General features: G+C 42.1%; 1 protein-coding gene across 6 annotated transcripts in view; it reads left to right on the forward strand.

The window, feature by feature from the left end:
- The window catches only part of ZNF516 (zinc finger protein 516), a 240,105-nt gene that overhangs the window by 170,220 nt on the left and 49,794 nt on the right, over positions 1–20,091 (forward strand). For all 6 annotated transcript variants that reach the window (XM_077270080.1, XM_077270077.1, XM_077270076.1 and 3 more), the window contains one exon: positions 8,320–10,228. In XM_077270080.1, the coding sequence (XP_077126195.1) occupies positions 8,467–10,228 (1,762 nt within the window). In that variant the 5' untranslated portion in view covers positions 8,320–8,466. The remainder of the gene's footprint in view (positions 1–8,319; positions 10,229–20,091) is intronic.

Here is a 20,091-nt window from a genome sequence, read left to right on the forward strand (position 1 = left end):
TGTGTGAGCACACACTGAGCGCCGCCTCAATCAAATACGGGTGTCCGCTCCTATACGAGAGCTGACATCCTGCAGCAATGCCCACAATCGGTGCTAGCACCGATTGCGGACGCTTAACTCCCACGTTATGATGATGGTTTCCATGGTGACCACAGCTGAAAGATGGCCGCGGGGGTCATCCAGGGATGGTGGATGAAGAAAAATAATAAAAAATGTAAGTATAATTTTAAAAATCGCTAAATAAAGAACAAAGAAAGTAAAAAATATTGTTCCAATGAATACATTTATTTATGTTAAAAAAAAAAAAAAAAAAAGCAGCAGCACATATTTGGTACTGCCATGTCTGGAACGACCTGACCTGTAAAACTGTCCCTCTGAACTAACCCCTTCAGTAAACACCGTTAAAGCAGAGATTTTGCCTCATATATTTTTTTTATCATACAACCAAACAAAAAGTGGAATAAAAAGCAATAAAAAAGATCAATGGAAATAAAAATATCTCTAAAAACTTAATTTTGTCCCGCAAAAAATAAGCCATACAGCTCCATCAGTGGAAAAATGTTATAGCTCTCACAATAAAGCGATGCAAAAAATTTTTTTCTATAAAGTTTGTGTAAAAACGCGAAAACATTAAGAAAAGTTTAAATGGGATATCGCTATAGTCGTACTGACCTGAAGAGTTAAGCTGCCTTATTATTTTTATCATACGTAGAATGGCAACCCCCCCCCCCGCCCCCCCCCAAAAACAAACAAAAAAAAAAAAAAACTGAATTGCTGGTTCTTGTTCATTCTGACTCACAAAAATTGGAATAGAAAGCAATCAAAAAATGTCATGTGCCTGAAAATGGTACTAATAAAAACATCAACTCATCCTACAAAAAACAAGCCTTCACATGACTGTCAGCGAAATATGGAAAAATTATAGCTATCAAAATATGGCAATGCAAAAACTCATTTTTACAATACAATGCATCTTTCATTGTCTGACAGCAGCCAGACATAAAAACACGATATAAATGTGACATTGCTGTAATCGCAGCAACCAAAAGAATAAAATTGTCTAATCAATTATACCATACAAGACCACTGTGTGTTTAAAAAAAAAAAAAAAAAAAGAGAGAAAACGAATTCACCTGTTGTTGATTTGTTCTTTCTGCTTCCCAAAGATCGCAGTAAGGCTCAGCTCACATTTATCCTGTGCCCTACGCTAAGCACTTACACCAATATTTTCATTTAACTCTCTGAAATACGTGATACAGACGGGACCCCCATCAAAGGATTCCCTATAATAAGGCAGATGGAGGCACAGTGGACGCTGTCTAGCCACCTATGATCTGGCGTTATCTATCTTTTTAGGTGTGCATTAAAGCGCGGTCCACCACAGTTTTGTGCACTTCTGCAAAGGACACCGCTGAACAGAGGCTAGACAGAGTCCAAAGTAACTCTGCTGCTGCACTATAGTCAATGGATCCCTTGAGAGTTTCATCTGAATCACGTCACTCAGAGATTTAGATGAAAACCCGATGTAAGTGCTCAGCTTAGAGCGCCGCCTAAATGTGATCCCCAAAATTATGCAAAATGTTCCCAACAAAAGCTTCAACTCCATCCACAAGAAAGCAAGTCCCCACTCAGCTCCGTCATCTGTTAACGGAAATATAGGGGGCTCCCACATTACTGGTAGTACAAAGGCTCTGAAAAAGCGCTGTAGCTCCTCACCCCCCCAAAAAAAGAAATTGATCAAATTCTGCTCTCTCAAATCAAAATTCACCCTGCCTTCTGAGCCCCAGAGTGCCTAAACCCCATTGTGTCCACATGTTTGGCATTTCTGTAGTGATGACAGCCCACCTAATTTACAGGTGCGTGTCTCCAGAAGCTTGAGCTGGGCGCTACGGTGTACTGGTGACGACCGCCGCAGTTTGCAATTTTCACTCCGCAACATCCACTGATTCTTGTTTCTGGAAAATACCTATAGAGTATAAATTGTTAGTACAACTGTAGATAAATTCCCAAAGGGGTATAATTTCCAAAATGTGGTCACTTAAGGGGCAGGGGGGTTCTGCTCTTCTACCACTTAAGGGCTATGTATATGAAATCTGCAAACTATTCTAGCAAAGTTGCAATCCAGTTAGAAAATAGCTGTCTGTCTCTCCCGAGCCTCACCGTATGGCTAAGCAGTGCTTTACAGCCACATATGATGTTTTTCTACATTCAACAGAAATTGTGGGACAAATTTTGGTGCCATTTTTCGCCATTTCCCAATGTGAAAATGTAAAATCTGGGGCTAAAACATTTTTATAGTAAAAATTAATTTTTTTTTCTTCACTACCTAATGGCATAAAATTCTGTAAGACACCTGTGGTGTCAATATGATCACTGCACCCCTAGAAGAATTAATTCAGGTGTAGTATGTAAAAGGAGGTCACTTATGTGAGTTTTCTGCTGTTCTGGCACCTTAGGGACTCTGTCAATGTGATATGGCATCCTCAAACCAGTCCAGCAAAATCTGAACTCCAATATGGCGCTTTTTTCCTTTTTAGCTATGCAATGTGCCTCCAAAAATAGATTTTGACCATTTATGGGTTATTGGTGTACTCAGGAGAAGTTGTACAACAAATTTTGGAGTCCACTTTCCCCTGTTAACCTTCACAGAATAAAAAATTGCGGGCTAAAAACAGTGTTTGTTAGAAAAAAAATATTTTTTATTTTCATGGCTCAACATTGTAAACTTCTGTGAAACCCTTGGGGGTTCAAGGTGCTCTCCACGCATCTAGATACATTTCTTCAGGGGTCTAGTTTCCAAAATGTCACTGGTGAGGGGTTTCCACTGTTTAGGCACATTAGGGGCTCTCTAAATGCCACATGGCACCTGTAGAACATTCCATCAAAATCTGTGTTCCAAAACGTCACTCCATTCCTTCTCAGCCCTGCCGTGCGCCCAAACAGTAGTTTTCCTCCACATATTGGGTATCGGCGTACTCCAAGAGAAATTGCACAACAAATTGTATGGTGCTTTTTCTCCTGTTACCGTTGTGAAAAAAAATAAAAAATTGGTGCTAAAAGAACATTTTTGTGGGAATTTTTTTTTCCCTTTTAAAATTTCACAGCTCAACATTATAAATTTCTGTGAAGCACCTTGGGGTTTCAAGGTGCTCACTGCTCACCACACATCTAAATAAGTTCTCTGATGGGTCTCTTTTTCAAACTGGTGTCACTTGTGAGCGATTTTCACTGTTTAGGCACATCTGGGGCTCTCCAAAAGCGACATGGCCTCTGCTAATTATTCCAGCAAATTTTACATTCAAAAAGTCAAATGGCGTGCCTTCCCTTCCAAGCTCAGCCGTGTGCTAAAACAGTAGTTTTCCCCCACATATCAGGTATCAGAGTAATCAGGGGAAATTGCACATCAATTTTGGGTTCCATTTTTCCTGTTACCCTTGCGAAAATAAAAGAATTTGGGTCTAAAGGAAAGTTTTTGTGAAAAAAGTAAAATATTTACGTCTTCCTTCCACATTCCATTAATTCCTGTGATGCACCTGAAGGGTTAATAAACTTACTGAATATGGTTTTGAGCACCTTCATGGGTGCAGTTTTTAAAATGGTTTCACTTTTGGTTATCCTCAGTCATATAGACCCCTCAAAGTCACTTAAAATGTGATGTGGTCCCTTGAAAAATAAATAAAATTTAAAAATTGGCTTTGTAAATTTTATTGGAAAATTGAGAAATTGCTGGTCAACTTCTAACCCTTAACTTTCTAACAAAAAAACTGTTTCAAAAATTGTGCTGATGTAAAGTAGACATGTGAGAAATGTTGTTTATTAACTATTTTTGTGTGGCATATCTTTTATTTAAGGGCATAAAAATTGTTTTAAAATTGCAAAATTTTTAAAGTTACCGATATTTTCCCACATAGAAGTCATATCGAACAAATTTTACTACTATCATCAAGTACAATATGTGACAAGATAACAGTTTCAGAATAACTCTGATACAATTAAGCGTTCCAGAGTTATTACCACATAAAGGACACAGGTCAGAATTGTAAAATTTGGCCTGGTCAGGAAGGTGAAAACGGGCTTTGTGGTGAAAGGGTTAAAGGGAATCTATCAGCAGGTTTTTGCTATGTAATCTGAATTCAGCATGAGGTAGGGGTTAAGAAACAGATTTCAGCTCTGAGGTTTTGTTTGCTTGCAATGATTGTTTTAGCACCAGTAGCTTATCATTGAGGTGACTAGCAGGTTGTGTGAGCCTTGGTCTGGTCCTCCCCCTACTGTGATAAGCCGCTCACTGTCTATAGCTGTGTACATACAGAGTCTATGACTGGCAGGTTGTGAGCCTTGGTCTGACCCTCCCACTACTGTGATAAGCCGCTCACTGTCTATAGCTGTGTACATACAGAGTCTAGTGGGGGCAGCAGCGGAAGATTTTCAGCTCTGCTTCATTGCTAAATCTAAAAACTCTGTATGTCAGAATGTTTGCACCCAGTAATCTAAAGGTACCTTCACACTAAACGGCTTTGCAGCGATAACGACAGCGATCCGTGACGTTGCAGCGTCCTGGATAGCGATATCATTGTGTTTGACACGCAGCAGCGATCTGGATCCTGCTGTGATATCGCTGGTCGTTGCTGAAAGTTCAGAACTTTATTTGGTCGTCATATCGGCGTGTATCGTTGTGTTTGACAGCAAAAGCAACTATGCCAGCGATGTTTTACAATGGTAACCAGGGTAAATATCGGGTTACCAAGCGCAGGGCCGCGCTTAGTAACCCGATATTTACCCTGGTTACCATTGTAAAAGTAAAAAAAAAACAGTACATACTCACCCTCTGATGTCTGTCACGTCCCCCGGCGTCCGCGCTGCTGCTCAGAGCTTCCTGCACTGAATGTGTCAGTGCCGGCCGGAAAGCAAAGCACAGCGGTGACGTCACCGCTGTGCCCTGCTACTGCCGGCGCTTACACAGTGCAGGGAAACGGACGCCGGGGGACGCGAATGTAAGTATGTAGTGTTTGTTTTTTTACATTTACACTGGTAACCAGGGTACACATCGGGTTACTAAGCGCGGCCCTGCGCTTAGCAACCCGATGTTTACCCTGGTTACCCGGGGACTTTGGCATCGTTGGTCGCTGGAGAGCTGTCTATGTGACGGCTCTCCAGCGACCACACAGCGACGCTGCAGCGATCGGCATCGTTGTAGATATCGCTGCAGCGTCACTTAGTGTGAAGGTACCTTAAGTGATGCATTGTTGGATTCAGGATCTGTTTGCCTACGTTATGCTGCTCTCAGATGAGGTAGCAAAAACCTGCTGACAGATTCCATTTTAAGTGTCATTGTTTAATGAAAACTTGTCCAAAATGCATAAGTACAAAAAAGTTAAGATCTTTTAAAGACAAACTACTGTCCTAATATGTGAGACCAGAGAATTCAGGGTGCACTTTTCTCATAACTGTATAAGCGAGTACTGAAGGTATGTGACCAGTGGACATACTGACTGACCGCTGTGTTTTTCAAGCACTGGGGGCTTTAGTTTAATAGATACACTACCTCTCTGTCCTCAGAATATATACTGTATGTGCTGATTGTTTTTGGCCTAGTACTAGGGTGTTTTATGATGATGTGCATGTGACACTATGCCTTGTATGTAATACATTTTTATAATGGTAGCCTGCATGACATGATGGTGTTTGCATGCTGTAAGTGGTTTATATAGCAGTAAAGGGAATCTGTCAGACTGATCTAACCCCCGCAAACTGTTTATAAGGTCACGTTACTGTCTGAAAGATAATGCCGTCCCTTTATTGATGCATTCTGTTGCACCCTGATGGGAAGTTCACTGTCTCGTACCCAAAAGAGGCTTATATGCTGTAAGGGTACTGTCACACAGTGCAATTTTGATCGCTACGACGGCACGATCCGTGACGTCGCAGCGTCGTATAATTATCGCTCCAGCGTCGTAGACTGCGGTCACACGTTGCAATCACGGCGCTGGAGCGATGCCGAAGTCCCCGGGTAACCAGGGTAAACATCGGGTTACTAAGTGCAGGGCCGCGCTTAGTAACCCGATGTTTACCCTGGTTACCAGCGTAAACGTAAAAAAAACAAACAGTACATACTTACATTCCGGTGTCTGTCCCCCGGCGTTCTGCTTCTCTGCACTGTGTAAGCACCATAGCCGGAAAGCAGAGCGGTGACGTCACCGCGTCACCGCTGTGCTTGCTTTCCGGCCGGCAGGCACTCACAGTGCAGAGAAGCTGAGACGCTGGAGGACAGACACCGGAATGTGAGTATGTACTGTTTGTTTTTTTTACGTTTACGCTGGTAACCAGGGTAAACATCGGGTTACTAAGCGCGGCCCTGCGCTTAGTTACCCGATGTTTACCCTGGTTACAAGCGAACACATCGCTGGATCGGTGTCACACACAACGATCCAGCGATGTCAGCGGGTGATCAAGCGACGAAAGAAAGTTCCAAACGATCTGCTACGACGTACGATTCTCAGCAGGGTCCCTGATCGCTGCTGCGTGTCAGACACTGCGATATCGTAACGATATCGCTAGAACGTCACGAATCGTACCGTCGTAGCGATCAAAATTGCACTGTGTGACGGTACCCTTAGTGTGTCCAGCCTTTTTCCAAGCCTCGCTTTCCTGGCTGTATTCCCTGCCCAGCCGCACCTACCTCTACTTGACTGACCGCTCACTGACTGATGTGCTGCCATGAGTGAGCTCTCGGTCAAGCAGAGGAAGAGGCCATGCATTCAGCACTCTCCACTGTAGTGCATACCGATGGCTGAGCCAGCCAAAACTACAATGAATATAAACCACAGCCGCTAGTTCACCTAATCTACTCCTTTCTGTACCATATGAGTCACGACTCATTCATTCTCCCAAAACATGCCACTGAAATGACCACGTAGCACACAATTCATAATTGCCTGCCCCTACGGTGCTATTCACAAGTGGTTTATTTTTCCATGATATGGAACATACACGTGACCAGAGACCAATATCTGTGAGCACATTTTTTATAGTCGGTTGCGCCCCACTACTTTAAAGGCAATGTGTCATCTGAAAATGACCTGTTGATTTTTGTAAGGTGTAATTCTGTAAGAACTTGACATTAGATTATGGATGATCATTATCCTGTTTATGACGATCATGTACAGAAAATGGAATAAAAAACAAAACTACCGTATTTCTGAAATTGGTTATAGTTAGTTGACAAATGTTGGGGATGGAGTTACTTAAACAGAATGTAAGAGAAAATATTGATAACTAAATATACAGGAATGTCAAAGATGGTAGACGATTATGGGTCTTTAAATATGGATATAAATCAGAATGTGGAGGTATGTATAAAGATATCTACCGCATGTAAAACTTTGCTTTAATAAATATAGGAGCGCTGCTGGATGATGGAAGTCAGTTAGTGGATAGTGACCAAACATTAAAATTTGCACAAATTCAAGTCTTTTCTTTTCTTCTTCTTAAGTGTTCAATATAAACATGCCAAATGAAAAAGGTTTGATCTCACGTGTGTGTTTTGATGAGATTAGAACCTCCAAAAGTGACAATACCGGATCCTGAGTAGATGTATATTGATACTGGTGCCCCATATATTGCTCCTGCCCTAACAAGGGCAGTACCCAAGTATTTAGCATATCACCAAGCAATATGTAATTCCTTCCCTACGTGTTTCCTTTTTGGTTCCGAGGATTCATCAGGGGAGTCTGTTTTGTGGTGGGGTGGGGGAAGTTATCCAAAAAGAATAGAGTCTGGTAGTGACTGAGAACCCTATATACGTGCCAACATGGTGCTGCGTGGCACATAAGTGTGTGGTCACCAAGCTTCCTCCAATACACATGGTATTATATATAGGGTATTGATCAGCTCACTTGTTTTCATGCTAGTCTCCGTCAACTTTTTGAAGAGAGGATGAAGCTTTGCTGGGAGGGAGTGTGGCTGAACGCGGCCAACTACTTCATGATAACTTACACCAAAAAGTGGTGGAAAGCACTACAGAATTGTACTCCAATTCCTGACTAGAGTACATTTCTCGCAGAGCAGCCGACAGATGTTCCGAGTTGGTAAAAAAGCACTTGCCTCTTAATAGATTTAGCGCATCTTACTCCAGCAAACTGTTCACTTCACCATCTAGATTTGGGGCTTGTGGATCCTATAACTGGAGTCTCTCAACTCTTTGATTTTTTTGCAAATTATAGCAAGTGTTTTGTATTGTTCCTTAGTGACAAATGTTCATGTATTTCTTTGTTGTAATTCTTCCCAATCGTAACCTGCTTTTTTGATCTTTCTTTTTTGCAGGGATCCATGTGTGATACGCGTTATTGCAGATTTGTGAAGTTCATTGCGGACGTTATGCTAATTAAATAGCATTCAACTGAGTACAGAAGTCTCCAGCCTGTCATTCCAGGATAGGCCTTAAATTCCCTACCTGATGGTTGGCTGGTAATGGATAAAAGGAAACAATTTGATATGGAACTGCGTGAATCAGCTGCTAAGTCAAAAAGTGAGATGGACGATGACAAACCAACCTCCTTTAGTTGTGTGATATGTGGGAAAAGTTTCCCTTTTCAGAGCTCCCTCTCTCAGCACATGCGAAAGCACACGGGGGAAAAGCCATATAAATGTCCTTACTGTGATCATAGGGCTGCACAGAAAGGAAACTTGAAGATACACCTCCGCACCCATAGGACTGGTACACTTGGCCAAGTTCATGATGTTGAAATGGGTGATTCTCACGTTGGAGAGCTAGGTGCATCAGAAGGTATGGGAGTGTGTGCAAGTCCAACAAAAAGCACATCTGCCTGTAACAAAATTCTTAATGGCTCTCTCCAAATGGAGGATTCAGATGTCGTGGATGACGACACGCCAGGTGACTACAACTGTATGTTTTGCAAAAATAAGTATGCACGAAGGAAGGAGCTTGATCAACATCTTGTCCAAGTGCACAAGCCATATAAATGCAGGTTTTGCAATTACATGACTTTACGTGAGGAAACGTTATTAAACCACATTGAGAAAGACCATATCACAACAGCAATTCCATTGAATAGAGATGCATACTCCGAAAACGGTAAAACTGAACTTAATTCTGGCGAGTTCCCTTGTGAAATCTGTGGCCAGGCTTTTGGCCAAGCATGGTTTCTTAAAGCTCATATGAAAAAGCATCGCGGATCATTTGACCATGGTTGCCATATATGTGGTAGGAGATTTAAGGAGCCTTGGTTTCTAAAAAACCATATGAAATCTCATGGTCCAAAGACTGGGAACAAAAGCAAGCCCAAATCTGATAGTGAACCGGTAGCCACTATAAATGATGTTGTTCAGGAGGAAACCATGATGACGGGCTTATGTCTGTACGAAGTTTGTGTAAAATGTGGAAATTTATTTACAAATCTGGAAAGCCTTAGCGCACACAACCTGGTCCACTGCAAAATAGAAGAACTCTCAGAAAACAAAGCCACGCATAAAAGCGATGAGTTGCAGAATGTGAGTACAGAGGTACCTGCCTCAAAACAGATTCTCTTAGACTATCTGCAATTAAAACCTTTAGTAGAAGCTCACAAAAGTACAGACGAAGAGAATGGGAAGAGAGTACCTGAACTTGACCCAGTCAATAGCTATCAAGCTTGGCAGCTGGCCACCAAAGGCAAAGTTGCAGAGCCATCAGAGTATGTCAAGTACCTGGGATGGGATGAAACTTTGGCTGATGCAGATGTCTCTTATGATAGAGACAAAGGTGAATATGTCCTTGTCAATCAGGAGAAACGTAAACGAGAGCCTGAAATTGGTAATGCCAGCAATCCAAAGAGACGTAGTTGCTCAAGTGGAAGTCGCACAGAAAAAAGCAGCATGCAGCTTGTAGAAAATATCGTGGAGCCGCCTAACGATTTAGAATTTAGACCTCCTTCCCGGCAGAGCCGCAGATCTTCTCAAAACAAGTCTACTGAGTGCTTTGAGTGTGGAAAGATTTTCCGGACGTATCATCAAATGGTGCTTCATTCCAGGGTTCACCGAAAAGAGCGTAGAAGTCTGAGTGAGAGTGGCTCTGTTTCTCAGCATGACAGATATGGATCAAATAGCGAGGGTGACTCTGCGAGTAGGCCCAGTAGTCCTGACTCTGTTTCTGCTCCAGAAGACTCTTTGGCATATGGCATTGGGGATGATGGAGCAGATGACAGTTTTGAAGAAGCAACAACATCATCACCAGGTAATGGACTGTGGACACACAGTACAAAACAATTGTTCTATTTTAATGACTTTTGTTTTTCCTTGAAAGCCGTATACTCCAAGCGCTACCAAGCAGGGGCTGCAGACAGACAACATATTTAAGTTTACTGTAACATTCTCATTATATGTGGCCTCCAATATAACCCTATATACAGGTGGATGGCTATATAGAGAGATATATTCATACACACACATAGCAACATAGTTAGCAAGGCCAAAAAAAGACATTTGTCCATACAGTTCAGCCCATATTCCGTCAGAATAAATCCCCAGAGTGTGTGTGTATATATATGTATATATATATATATATGTATATATATATATATATATATATATATATATATATGTATATATATGTATATATATATATAATGTACACACACAACCACACTACCACCGACATATTTAAAGGGAATCTGTCTGCATGTTTTGCTATGTAATCATGAGTAGTGTCACTTATTAGGCTGTGTGCTGTTTCAATTCAATTACTGGTTTATCACCAAGAAATGACAACAGCTCACTTGAGCCCTGGTCTGACCGCTCCCCCTTCTGTGATTAGCTGCATACTGTCTATAGACAATGTACATAGAAAGCTGTGCTACATCTAAGAACTCTGTGTCACAACTGCTACACTCAGTAAACGAAGTGGTACGTCTGTGGATTCAGTGTCTCATTTCCTACTTTATGCTGATCTCAGATGAGGTAGCAAAAACCAGTCGACAGATTCCCTTTAATTTTTGGTCTTAATAAATTCCACCATATATGGAGAGATGTATCTGCTAAACCACTTCTCCTCGCCTGGCTCAGTTGTTGAGCTGGATGGGGAGAAGCCACTCAGCCGACACGTCCTGTGCCAGGCTCATTTTTATAACTCTGTTTCCAGAGAACAATGTATTACTTTTCAATATTGCAAAATAAATAAGTTGGTTTTTACTTCACTGGTGAAGGCTGTGAATGAAAGGTCAGGATTCCAGGGTAAGCGTAATCTAGCTCCTCTTACAAATGCTGAACTGTGCCAGATGTTCCTTATATGAACGTAAATGTTATTCCTGCAAAACACAAGATCTGTGCGCCTGACAGCAGACCCAGCTGGCTGACTATTCAGTGCATTCCCAACCATGAAATGTCGCAGTGTGTAAGAGTGCAGTATCAATCGTTAGGCTTTATTTTGGAATGCTGGTTTGTTAATGTGAATTCACTCTCGTGCATTTGTTGCAGAATTGCACATGAGAAATCCACCGCAGGTTACTGTATCATGCAAGAGGCAGCAGCCATGAAAAAGGAGTGAGCTGGGGATTTAATATATGATAGCTTTTTTGGCAACCTCATAGATTTGAAGGGAGCACTACTGCTTTATCCACAGTGGATTTTGGGACACCCATTCTCAGGATCAGTGGGAGTCTGATTGGGTAGACTCCCAGTGATCATGTATGTATTGGTTATATTATGGTTGGTGAGAAATGTACTTAGTGGGAAAACTCTTTAGTTTTGGTCTGTGAGGCTATCCATGTTCCTTATTGTGGATTTAGAGTGAATTATGAAGTTTATACAGGCATGAGAATACATAGGTCTCATTCACACCTCAGTGGTATTTTGCATTTGTCTTTTTAAGGACCCGTGCATGCCGCAGAAAAGACTGTATAGCTCCAGTAGTTTAGTATACCTTGCTACATGCAGCGTCCAGTGTAGTGTGCCATGGTCTCATATCTGCTGGCCCATACGGAATCCATATATTGGCGCAGTATAGGACTCATGCAGTGCCCTTAGTGAGAAGTAGCACTAATATGATGGGTCATGGCAATTGTTTTATTTATTTATTTTTAGAGGGTTAGGCAAGGTGGAAGTGGGGATTGTCTGCATTATGTGGACATATAGATGTAACCCAGCCAGGACATACTACAATGTAAGGCTGCTACGTTACCTGCTGCCACACTGCAGTGTGATGGAGGTGACCGCTGCACGCTGTGACCATCACAACACTACCACTTGCTTGCCGCAGCCATGGTGCCCTGCTGGTCACAATGCGACTCCATTCATCTGCATTATGGTGCGACATTGTACGATCTATGTTGTGGCCAAAAGTCGCTATAAAGCCACAGACTAAATAAACACATGGTTTTTGTGAACACGAATTTCTGCTATTAACTACAAAAATATTCGTATAACACATTTATTTTTCTTCACATAGGTACATAATGCTCCCCTCAACATACCACGATTGTAGAGTGGATTACTCTAATATTATTGCCTACACATGAACACCAAAAATGTTCACAAACCACCCACAAGTTTAAAAATCAAATACAATTTTATTAGTCTATATTAAAAATTATACATATTAAAACAGTGTTTTGTAAATTAAGGATCAAGCAAGTAGGAGGAGACCACATAACACATTTAGCTTTAAATATGTAACTGTACCCATATATGCCAAATGCGGTGCCAGTATCTCCAAAGGGACAAGATAATAAATAGAAGAGAGTAATGAGTTGGTCCCCTTGAGAAAGCAAGTTACGCGAAACGCGCATGAGGTGTTTGTGGGGGACCGCCATTCATAACAGATTATGAATAAGCACTAGATACCCCCTTGATATACTCAATTCTATTTATTATTTTGTCCCTTTAGAGATATTGGCACTGTAAGAATACAATAATTTTGAATAGTGCTTAATAAAATTGTTTGATTTCTAATCTGTTGTGGGAAGTTTGTGCACTCTGTTGGTGTTCATCTGTATGCAGTAATAATCCCTGCTATTGTAGTGAACACAGGGAGGATGGCTTGTGGGAATGTCCAGGATTCAGACGCTCACGTCACTACAGCTCGGTTGTAATACTTGTTGCTTCTTGTACGGGATAATGGGCAGGACTTGGTCCACAAGTGAAGCTGTCCTACAGCAGCCGACATAATGGGGCAGAGGGGGAGGGGAGGAGGGCCTGAGTTTTCTAGAAGTCTGAAAGAAGGAACAGCTGTGTCCATGGCATCTGCCTCTTACCTTGAACTGACTGTGACCTCCACATGAGGCGGGTGCCCAGTGCACTTATCTGGCCTCCCAATTAATTTATAAACTTTACAAAACGATATATTTTTTTATTTCTGTGATTCTTTTCTGCCTTTTTATAAAAATCCAGGATGTGGGTCGTGATCCCCATTATATCCTGCTGTGTCCATAGACTTATATAGGCTGGAATAGCTTCTATCTACAGTTTTGTATCCAAGCAGCACCTGCAGTGATCAGAGGGACGCTGCATTTGGTATATACCTTGGCGAGGATGCATCTATATACCTTCAATTTATTTATTTCTTCCTCCTCTTCATTAGAAAGCGTTAATTACAAATGCTTTTTAGGCTGCGTTCCCACAATGAGTATTTGGTGAGTTTTTGAGGTCTCAGATTTTTTGCACCATTTTGGACCTATTAGATAAATTTAGTTTTTGTTGTTTTTTTTATTGCATTTTTTTTACATTCGTTTCTATCACTTTTTTGATGCTGCAGTTTTGACATACTGTATCTACTATATAATTGTATAAGGGTCACTTCCGTCTTTCTGTCTGTCCTTCTGTCTGTCCTTCTTTCTGTCACGGTTATTCATTTGCTGATTGGTCTCGCCAGCTGCCTGTCATGGCTGCCGCAACCAATCAGCGACGGCCACAGTCCAATTAGTCCCTCCCTACTCCCCGCAGTCACGGCTCACACAGGGTTAATGCCAGCGGTAACGGACCGTGTTATGCCACGGGTAACTCACTCCGTTACCGCCGCTATTAACCCTGTGTGACCAAGTTTTTACTATTGACGCTGCCTATGCAGCGTCAATAGTAAAAGGATCTAATGTTAAAAATAAATAAATGGTGTAGCGGCGCTAATGAGAAATGAGAATAAAATGCATTAAGAGCAGCTGGTATGGCCCCTAAACCAAAAAAAGGGGGGGGAGAGAAATTAAATCAATAAATATAAAATATATATAACATATACCTAAAAATATATATATACATATAAATACCTGCGCTAAAAAATGCATATAAAGGACTGCATGACTATTTACCTTTTTAGAGAAAAAGGAGGGGAAGACAAGATGCTGAAGATATGAAATAATCGGAATTGTGTCTGTAAATTGGTCCGAATGTAAATTTAACCAGGATATCCCGACTCTAGGGATAGGAATAGATACAAAAAGGTAGTTCGCAATAATATATATATATAAAGGCAACAACTGCGCTTATAGAGCAGGAATGCAAGGCTGTGCTTAAAATCACTGTTTAAAATTGCACGTGGTGATAAAATAAGAAGGAGTTGATTACATACTGTTCAACGTGCGATTTCTTGAAACTGAAGAATGCCAGCACTAAACAACACACTAGTGCCTTCGTTCAGATGGTGGTGAATAAAATAATTCCTTAGTTAATAAGCACCGATGTGCAAAAACATTGATTCCTTTGGCGTGCTGTCCCGGCCGGTAACAGCCGCCTGTGCAGGGAAAAAAAAGTACCTGTATGTGCGCGCTCGAGAAACGTTGCAGCTGACAGGACCTTCGGTGAATTCGGGTCACGTGACCAAGATGTCACGTGGTGCCCTGGTAAGTAATCAATTAATACCAATGAATTTTATCTTCAATTTGCTGCAACAATTAATAAAGAAAGTATTCATTTTTTAGACTTAGGTATTTTTATAGAAAATGGCATTATTCATACTAAAACATATAAAAAACCGACAGATTCTAACAGCTTTATTTCTATGGGAAGTTGTCATCTCCCGAGATGGTTGCTCAACGTCCCACGCAGCCAGTGCAATTTTAAACAGTGATTTTAAGCACAGCCTTGCATTCCTGCTCTATAAGCGCAGTTGTTGCCTTTATATATATATATTATTGCGAACTACCTTTTTGTATCTATTCCTATCCCTAGAGTCGGGATATCCTGGTTAAATTTACATTCGGACCAATTTACAGACACAATTCCGATTATTTCATATCTTCAGCATCTTGTCTTCCCCTCCTTTTTCTCTAAAAAGGTAAATAGTCATGCAGTCCTTTATATGCATTTTTTAGCGCAGGTATTTATATGTATATATATATTTTTAGGTATATGTTATATATATTTTATATTTATTGATTTAATGTTAAAAATAATAAAAAAATAAAAAATTAAGATATACTCACCTTTCCCGCTCCTCGTGACGCTCCGGTGACCTCTCCATGCCATCGGCAGGTTCCGGTGCCAACGATAGTACGGGAGAAGGACCTGCCATGATGTCACGGTCATGTGACCGCGACGTCATCACACCCTGGGACCGGAAGCTGCCGCCTTCACCGCGCACAGGCGACAGAACTACAAGGTGCCCTCGGATCGGAAGGTGAGTATGTTTGTTTATTTTTTAACCTGTGACATACGTGGCTGGGCAATATACTACGTAGCTGGGCAATATACTACGTGGCTCTGTGCTGTATACTACGTCGCTGGGCAATATACTACGTGGCTGGGCAATATACTACGTCGCTGTGCAATATACTACGTGGCTCTGTGCTGTATACTACGTCGCTGTGCAATATACTACGTGGCTCTGTGCTGTATACCACGTCACTGGGCAATATACTACGTCGCTGGGCAATATACTACATGGCTGGGCAATATACTACGTGGGCTGTGCAATATACTACGTGGACATGCATATTCTAGAATACCCGATGCGTTAGAATCGGGCAACCATCTAGTTTTAAATAAAACTGCTTTGTTTTTTGATACTTCCTAGTATTTGGCTTTGACAAAGCATTATTGATTTCTGCAGCACAAAAGCACTAAAACCCTAGAGATGTTTTTACCTGTGGATTTTCTACATCTAATGCAATTCTATGGGGAACATTCACACATAAAACGCAGCGTACCAACAAGAGAAATGGACTTAGTCTACGTTCACATTTGCGGTCTGCGCCGCAGCGTCGCCGCATGCGTCATGCGCCCCTATATTTAACATGGGGGCGCATGGACATGCGTTGCACTTGCGTTTTGCGACGCATGCGTCACTGCGGCGCACGCGTCCGGGCGCAGAGGACGCAGCAAGTTGCATTTTTGCTGCGTCCAAAATCAACCAAAAAAAGGACGCATGCGTCGCAAAACGCAGCGTTGTGCATGCGTTTTGCTGCGTTTTTGTTTGCGTTGTGCGTTGCGTCGCCGACGCTGTGGCGCACAACGCAAATGTGAACGTAGCCTTACTGGTCAGTGTACTTTGTCGAAAGAACAAACAAAGAAAAAGCACAGTTGGCATGAGATTCCAATAAATCCCATCCACTTTTCTGGAACTGTCAGCAAAAATTGCACAGTGTGAAAACCCCCCAAAAACTCATCATGGAAGTTAATGTTGGGGTAGGCACAAGCGCTGATTGTTGGGCTCAGGACTTGTGCAGCCCTCTAGTCCCTGCTTTGGAGTGTTTTCTGCTGACAGTGGCAGGATTGCGGAGCAGCGTCAGTCACTCCCTGAATAAAATGCCGTCCTTCTTGTTTTCCCATTCGCTTCTTTCTTCCAATTACTTTCCATGGTATGCATTTTCTCAGTTTGCTATGATTCTTAAGTAATTATATAGATATTTTTTACATTTTGTATACTTGCGTTTCTGTAGAGAGAGTCTTTGCAGACAGAAGCATTGTGGAATTTAATTGCTTGCTTCACATATCTCCACATTGACATGTAAACAGGTTATTGCTTGAGGGAAAATCAAATCAGAAAAAGCAAACTATTCTCTTATTTCAATCAACTTGATTACCTGCCCCAGTATAAATTGGATTTATGGCTTTTAGACGTTCGCCACCCCAATAAGACGGCACATTTGTGTTTTTCCTATCATTTGTATTGGTATCTTAGGGGAGGACCACACACAAAGCGAAAGCCTTCTTTATAGAATGTGAGCAGGCGCCACCTAGTGGGGCAGCCGAGGACCTGTTTTACATAATGAGGTTGGCGTTTTTCTCTTCAGAACTAATTCACTTTGAAACTGAAGTTAACAAATAGTTCTGAAGCCTTTCCCATTTGTCCCTGCAGCTTGTCATTAGGAAGGGTTTCATTTTCCTCTGGATGGTAAAGCTGTTTTCTGAAGGTTATAGCACAAAAGGAAAGGGTGGGGCAGGCACACAATGGCAGCTTTGCCTGATTTGCATGGAAGGACAGGTTCTTTTTCTTGTCGCCACAAATGAATGCGTTTTTGTCTAGAAATGAGAACACTTTCTAAATGTCCATTTCTCTTATTTAATCCTTGTGATACCCTCTTATAGAAGACTTATATTACAATCTGATAGTAATTTCCACATTTTTTTATTTTTTTTATACTCTCGCTATATTGGTTCTATCGGACAATCTTCTTCTTTAAAGCGCCTGTCTCTGTAGGAATAGCAGCATAATTAATAAGGCTGGGGCTACACAGCGACTAGTGTCTCAAAACATCAATCCTTAGGATAGTTGCGCGACCAAAAGTATTTGTGCTCCTTGTCTGCAGTTTGCTGCCCACAACTATTTTAGAGCTGTGATTTTGCTGTAAAAAATTACACAAGTAGCAGTTGCATGTGACTTGCATTGAAGTCTGCGGTTAGTGTTGCAACCAGAGACTGGAAATCCAACACATGTGGACCTCATATGTAGAAAAACACGGCACTCCGGAAGGTTACTTGTAGGTGCCTAAGTAGGGTCTCCAGCCCTTAGTATCAATGTTCAATGTGCGTACCCCCGGCGACTTAGTTCACATACAGCAGAGGCGCACATCCTCCTGATCGGCTGAAAAGTTCCTGGTGACTACTAGCCATACCCCATGGACACACAGTCCTGATTTGAAACAGATCCTGAGCACCAGATAAAGTTTGTTCTGAGGAAGGTCCTTGTAGGACCAAAAACGTTCAACTTGTTGTCTGGATGCAAAATAAAGGAACACACCATTTTTCTTCACTAAACTCTGAGTGCCAAGTTGTTTTGAACATGTGGACCTCAGTCGCAGGGGATTACAGGTCACAATGCGACACTATCAGAAATCGGTGCCGCACTGCAACATTGTATCGCTAGAAGATGTTGCAGTGCTGCACTCAGAAATGGCTAGAAGATGTTAGTGTGGCACTCTCAGAAATGGCTAGAAGATGTCGCAGTGTGGCACTCAGAAATGGCTAGAAGATGTCAGTGTGGCACTCTCAGAAATGGCTAGAAGATGTCGCAGTGCCGCACTCTCAGAAATGGCTAGAAGATGTCGCAGTGCGGCACTCTCAGAAATGGCTAGAAGATGTCGCAGTGCGGTACTCTCAGAAATGGCTAGAAGATGTCGCAGTACGGCACTCGGAAATGGCTAGAAGATGTTGCAGTGCCGCACTCTCAGAAATGGCTAGAAGATGTCGCAGTGCCGCACTTTCAGAAATGGCTAGAAGATGTCGCAGTGCCGCACTCTCAGAAATGGCTAGAAGATGTCGCAGTGCGGCACTCTCAGAAATGGCTAGAAGATGTCGCAGTGCGGTACTCTCAGAAATGGCTAGAAGATGTCGCAGTACGGCACTCGGAAATGGCTAGAAGATGTTGCAGTGCCGCACTCTCAGAAATGGCTAGAAGATGTCGCAGTGCCGCACTTTCAGAAATGGCTAGAAGATGTCGCAGTGCGGCATTCTCAGAAATGGCTAGAAGATGTCGCAGTGCGGTACTCTCAGAAATGGCTAGAAGATGTCGCAGTACGGCACTCAGAAATGGCTAGAAGATGTTGCAGTGCCGCACTCTCAGAAATGGCTTGAAGATGTCGCAGTGCCGCTCTCTCAGAAATGGCTAGAAGATGTCGCAGTGCGGTACTCTCAGAAATGGCTAGAAGATGTCACAGTGCTGCACCCAGAAATGGCTAGAAGATGTTGCAGTGCGGTACTCTCAGAAATGGCTAGAAGATGTCGCAGTGCGGTACTCTCAGAAATGGCTAGAAGATGTCACAGTGCTGCACCCAGAAATGGCTAGAAGATGTTGCAGTGCGGTACTCTCAGAAATGGCTAGAAGATGTCGCAGTGCCGCACTCAGAAATGGCTAGAAGATGTCGCAGTGCCGCACTCTCAGAAATGGCTAGAAGATGTCGCAGTGCCGCACTCTCAGAAATGGCTAGAAGATGTCACAGTGCGGCACTCTCGGAAATGGCTAAATGCGATGTTGCTGTGCGATAAAGCATTTTCCATTTCATGTGTCACATTTCGCCGTGTAGCCCTCCCCTGAACCATGCATTTGATCTACTGCCCATTCTCTTTGCCCACTCCATCCTGTTACCCCTCGTTTCTGCTGTAATAAGGCAAGTAAGAAAATCTCACCATGTCCTTGTTTTGTTTTTCTCAGTCGGACCCCCCCCCCCCCCTTTTTTTTTTCTTTCTTTTAATTCTAAGTCGCATATAGAACTAATACAAGTCTGAGACCAGGAACGGGGCTCTCAAAGAGATGTATTGAAAAGTGATCTCCGCGCCGCTCCATGAAACATTGGAGCTGCCGACAGGTCACTTTTCACCGGAGACAGTTGGAAACTGATGAAGGCGGCGTCAGGTGAGTATGAGACGAGTGGTAGGGGAAATACATTAAAAGCACCACTCCAGCGGTGCAATAAAAAAACTGCTGAAGTGGTACTTTAAGTAACCTTTTTTTTTTTTTTTTTTAACATATCAGTAAAAAGTGACCAAACACTGATGCCAATCTGTTATATTTTTTATGTATGCCAAAAAACACTGATGAATGAGACCTAAAGCCTATTGAGTCTGATGTCAAATTTATTTCCCCCAAATTTACTGTTCGAATCTAAGAAAAAATTAATGACTTGATAAAAACAAATGCTTGAAATCTAAGGCTATGTGCACACGTATAATGGTCCA

The sequence above is a fragment of the Ranitomeya variabilis genome, chromosome 6, assembly GCF_051348905.1.
Source record: "Ranitomeya variabilis isolate aRanVar5 chromosome 6, aRanVar5.hap1, whole genome shotgun sequence".
In the NCBI taxonomy this organism is placed as follows: domain Eukaryota; kingdom Metazoa; phylum Chordata; class Amphibia; order Anura; family Dendrobatidae; genus Ranitomeya; species Ranitomeya variabilis.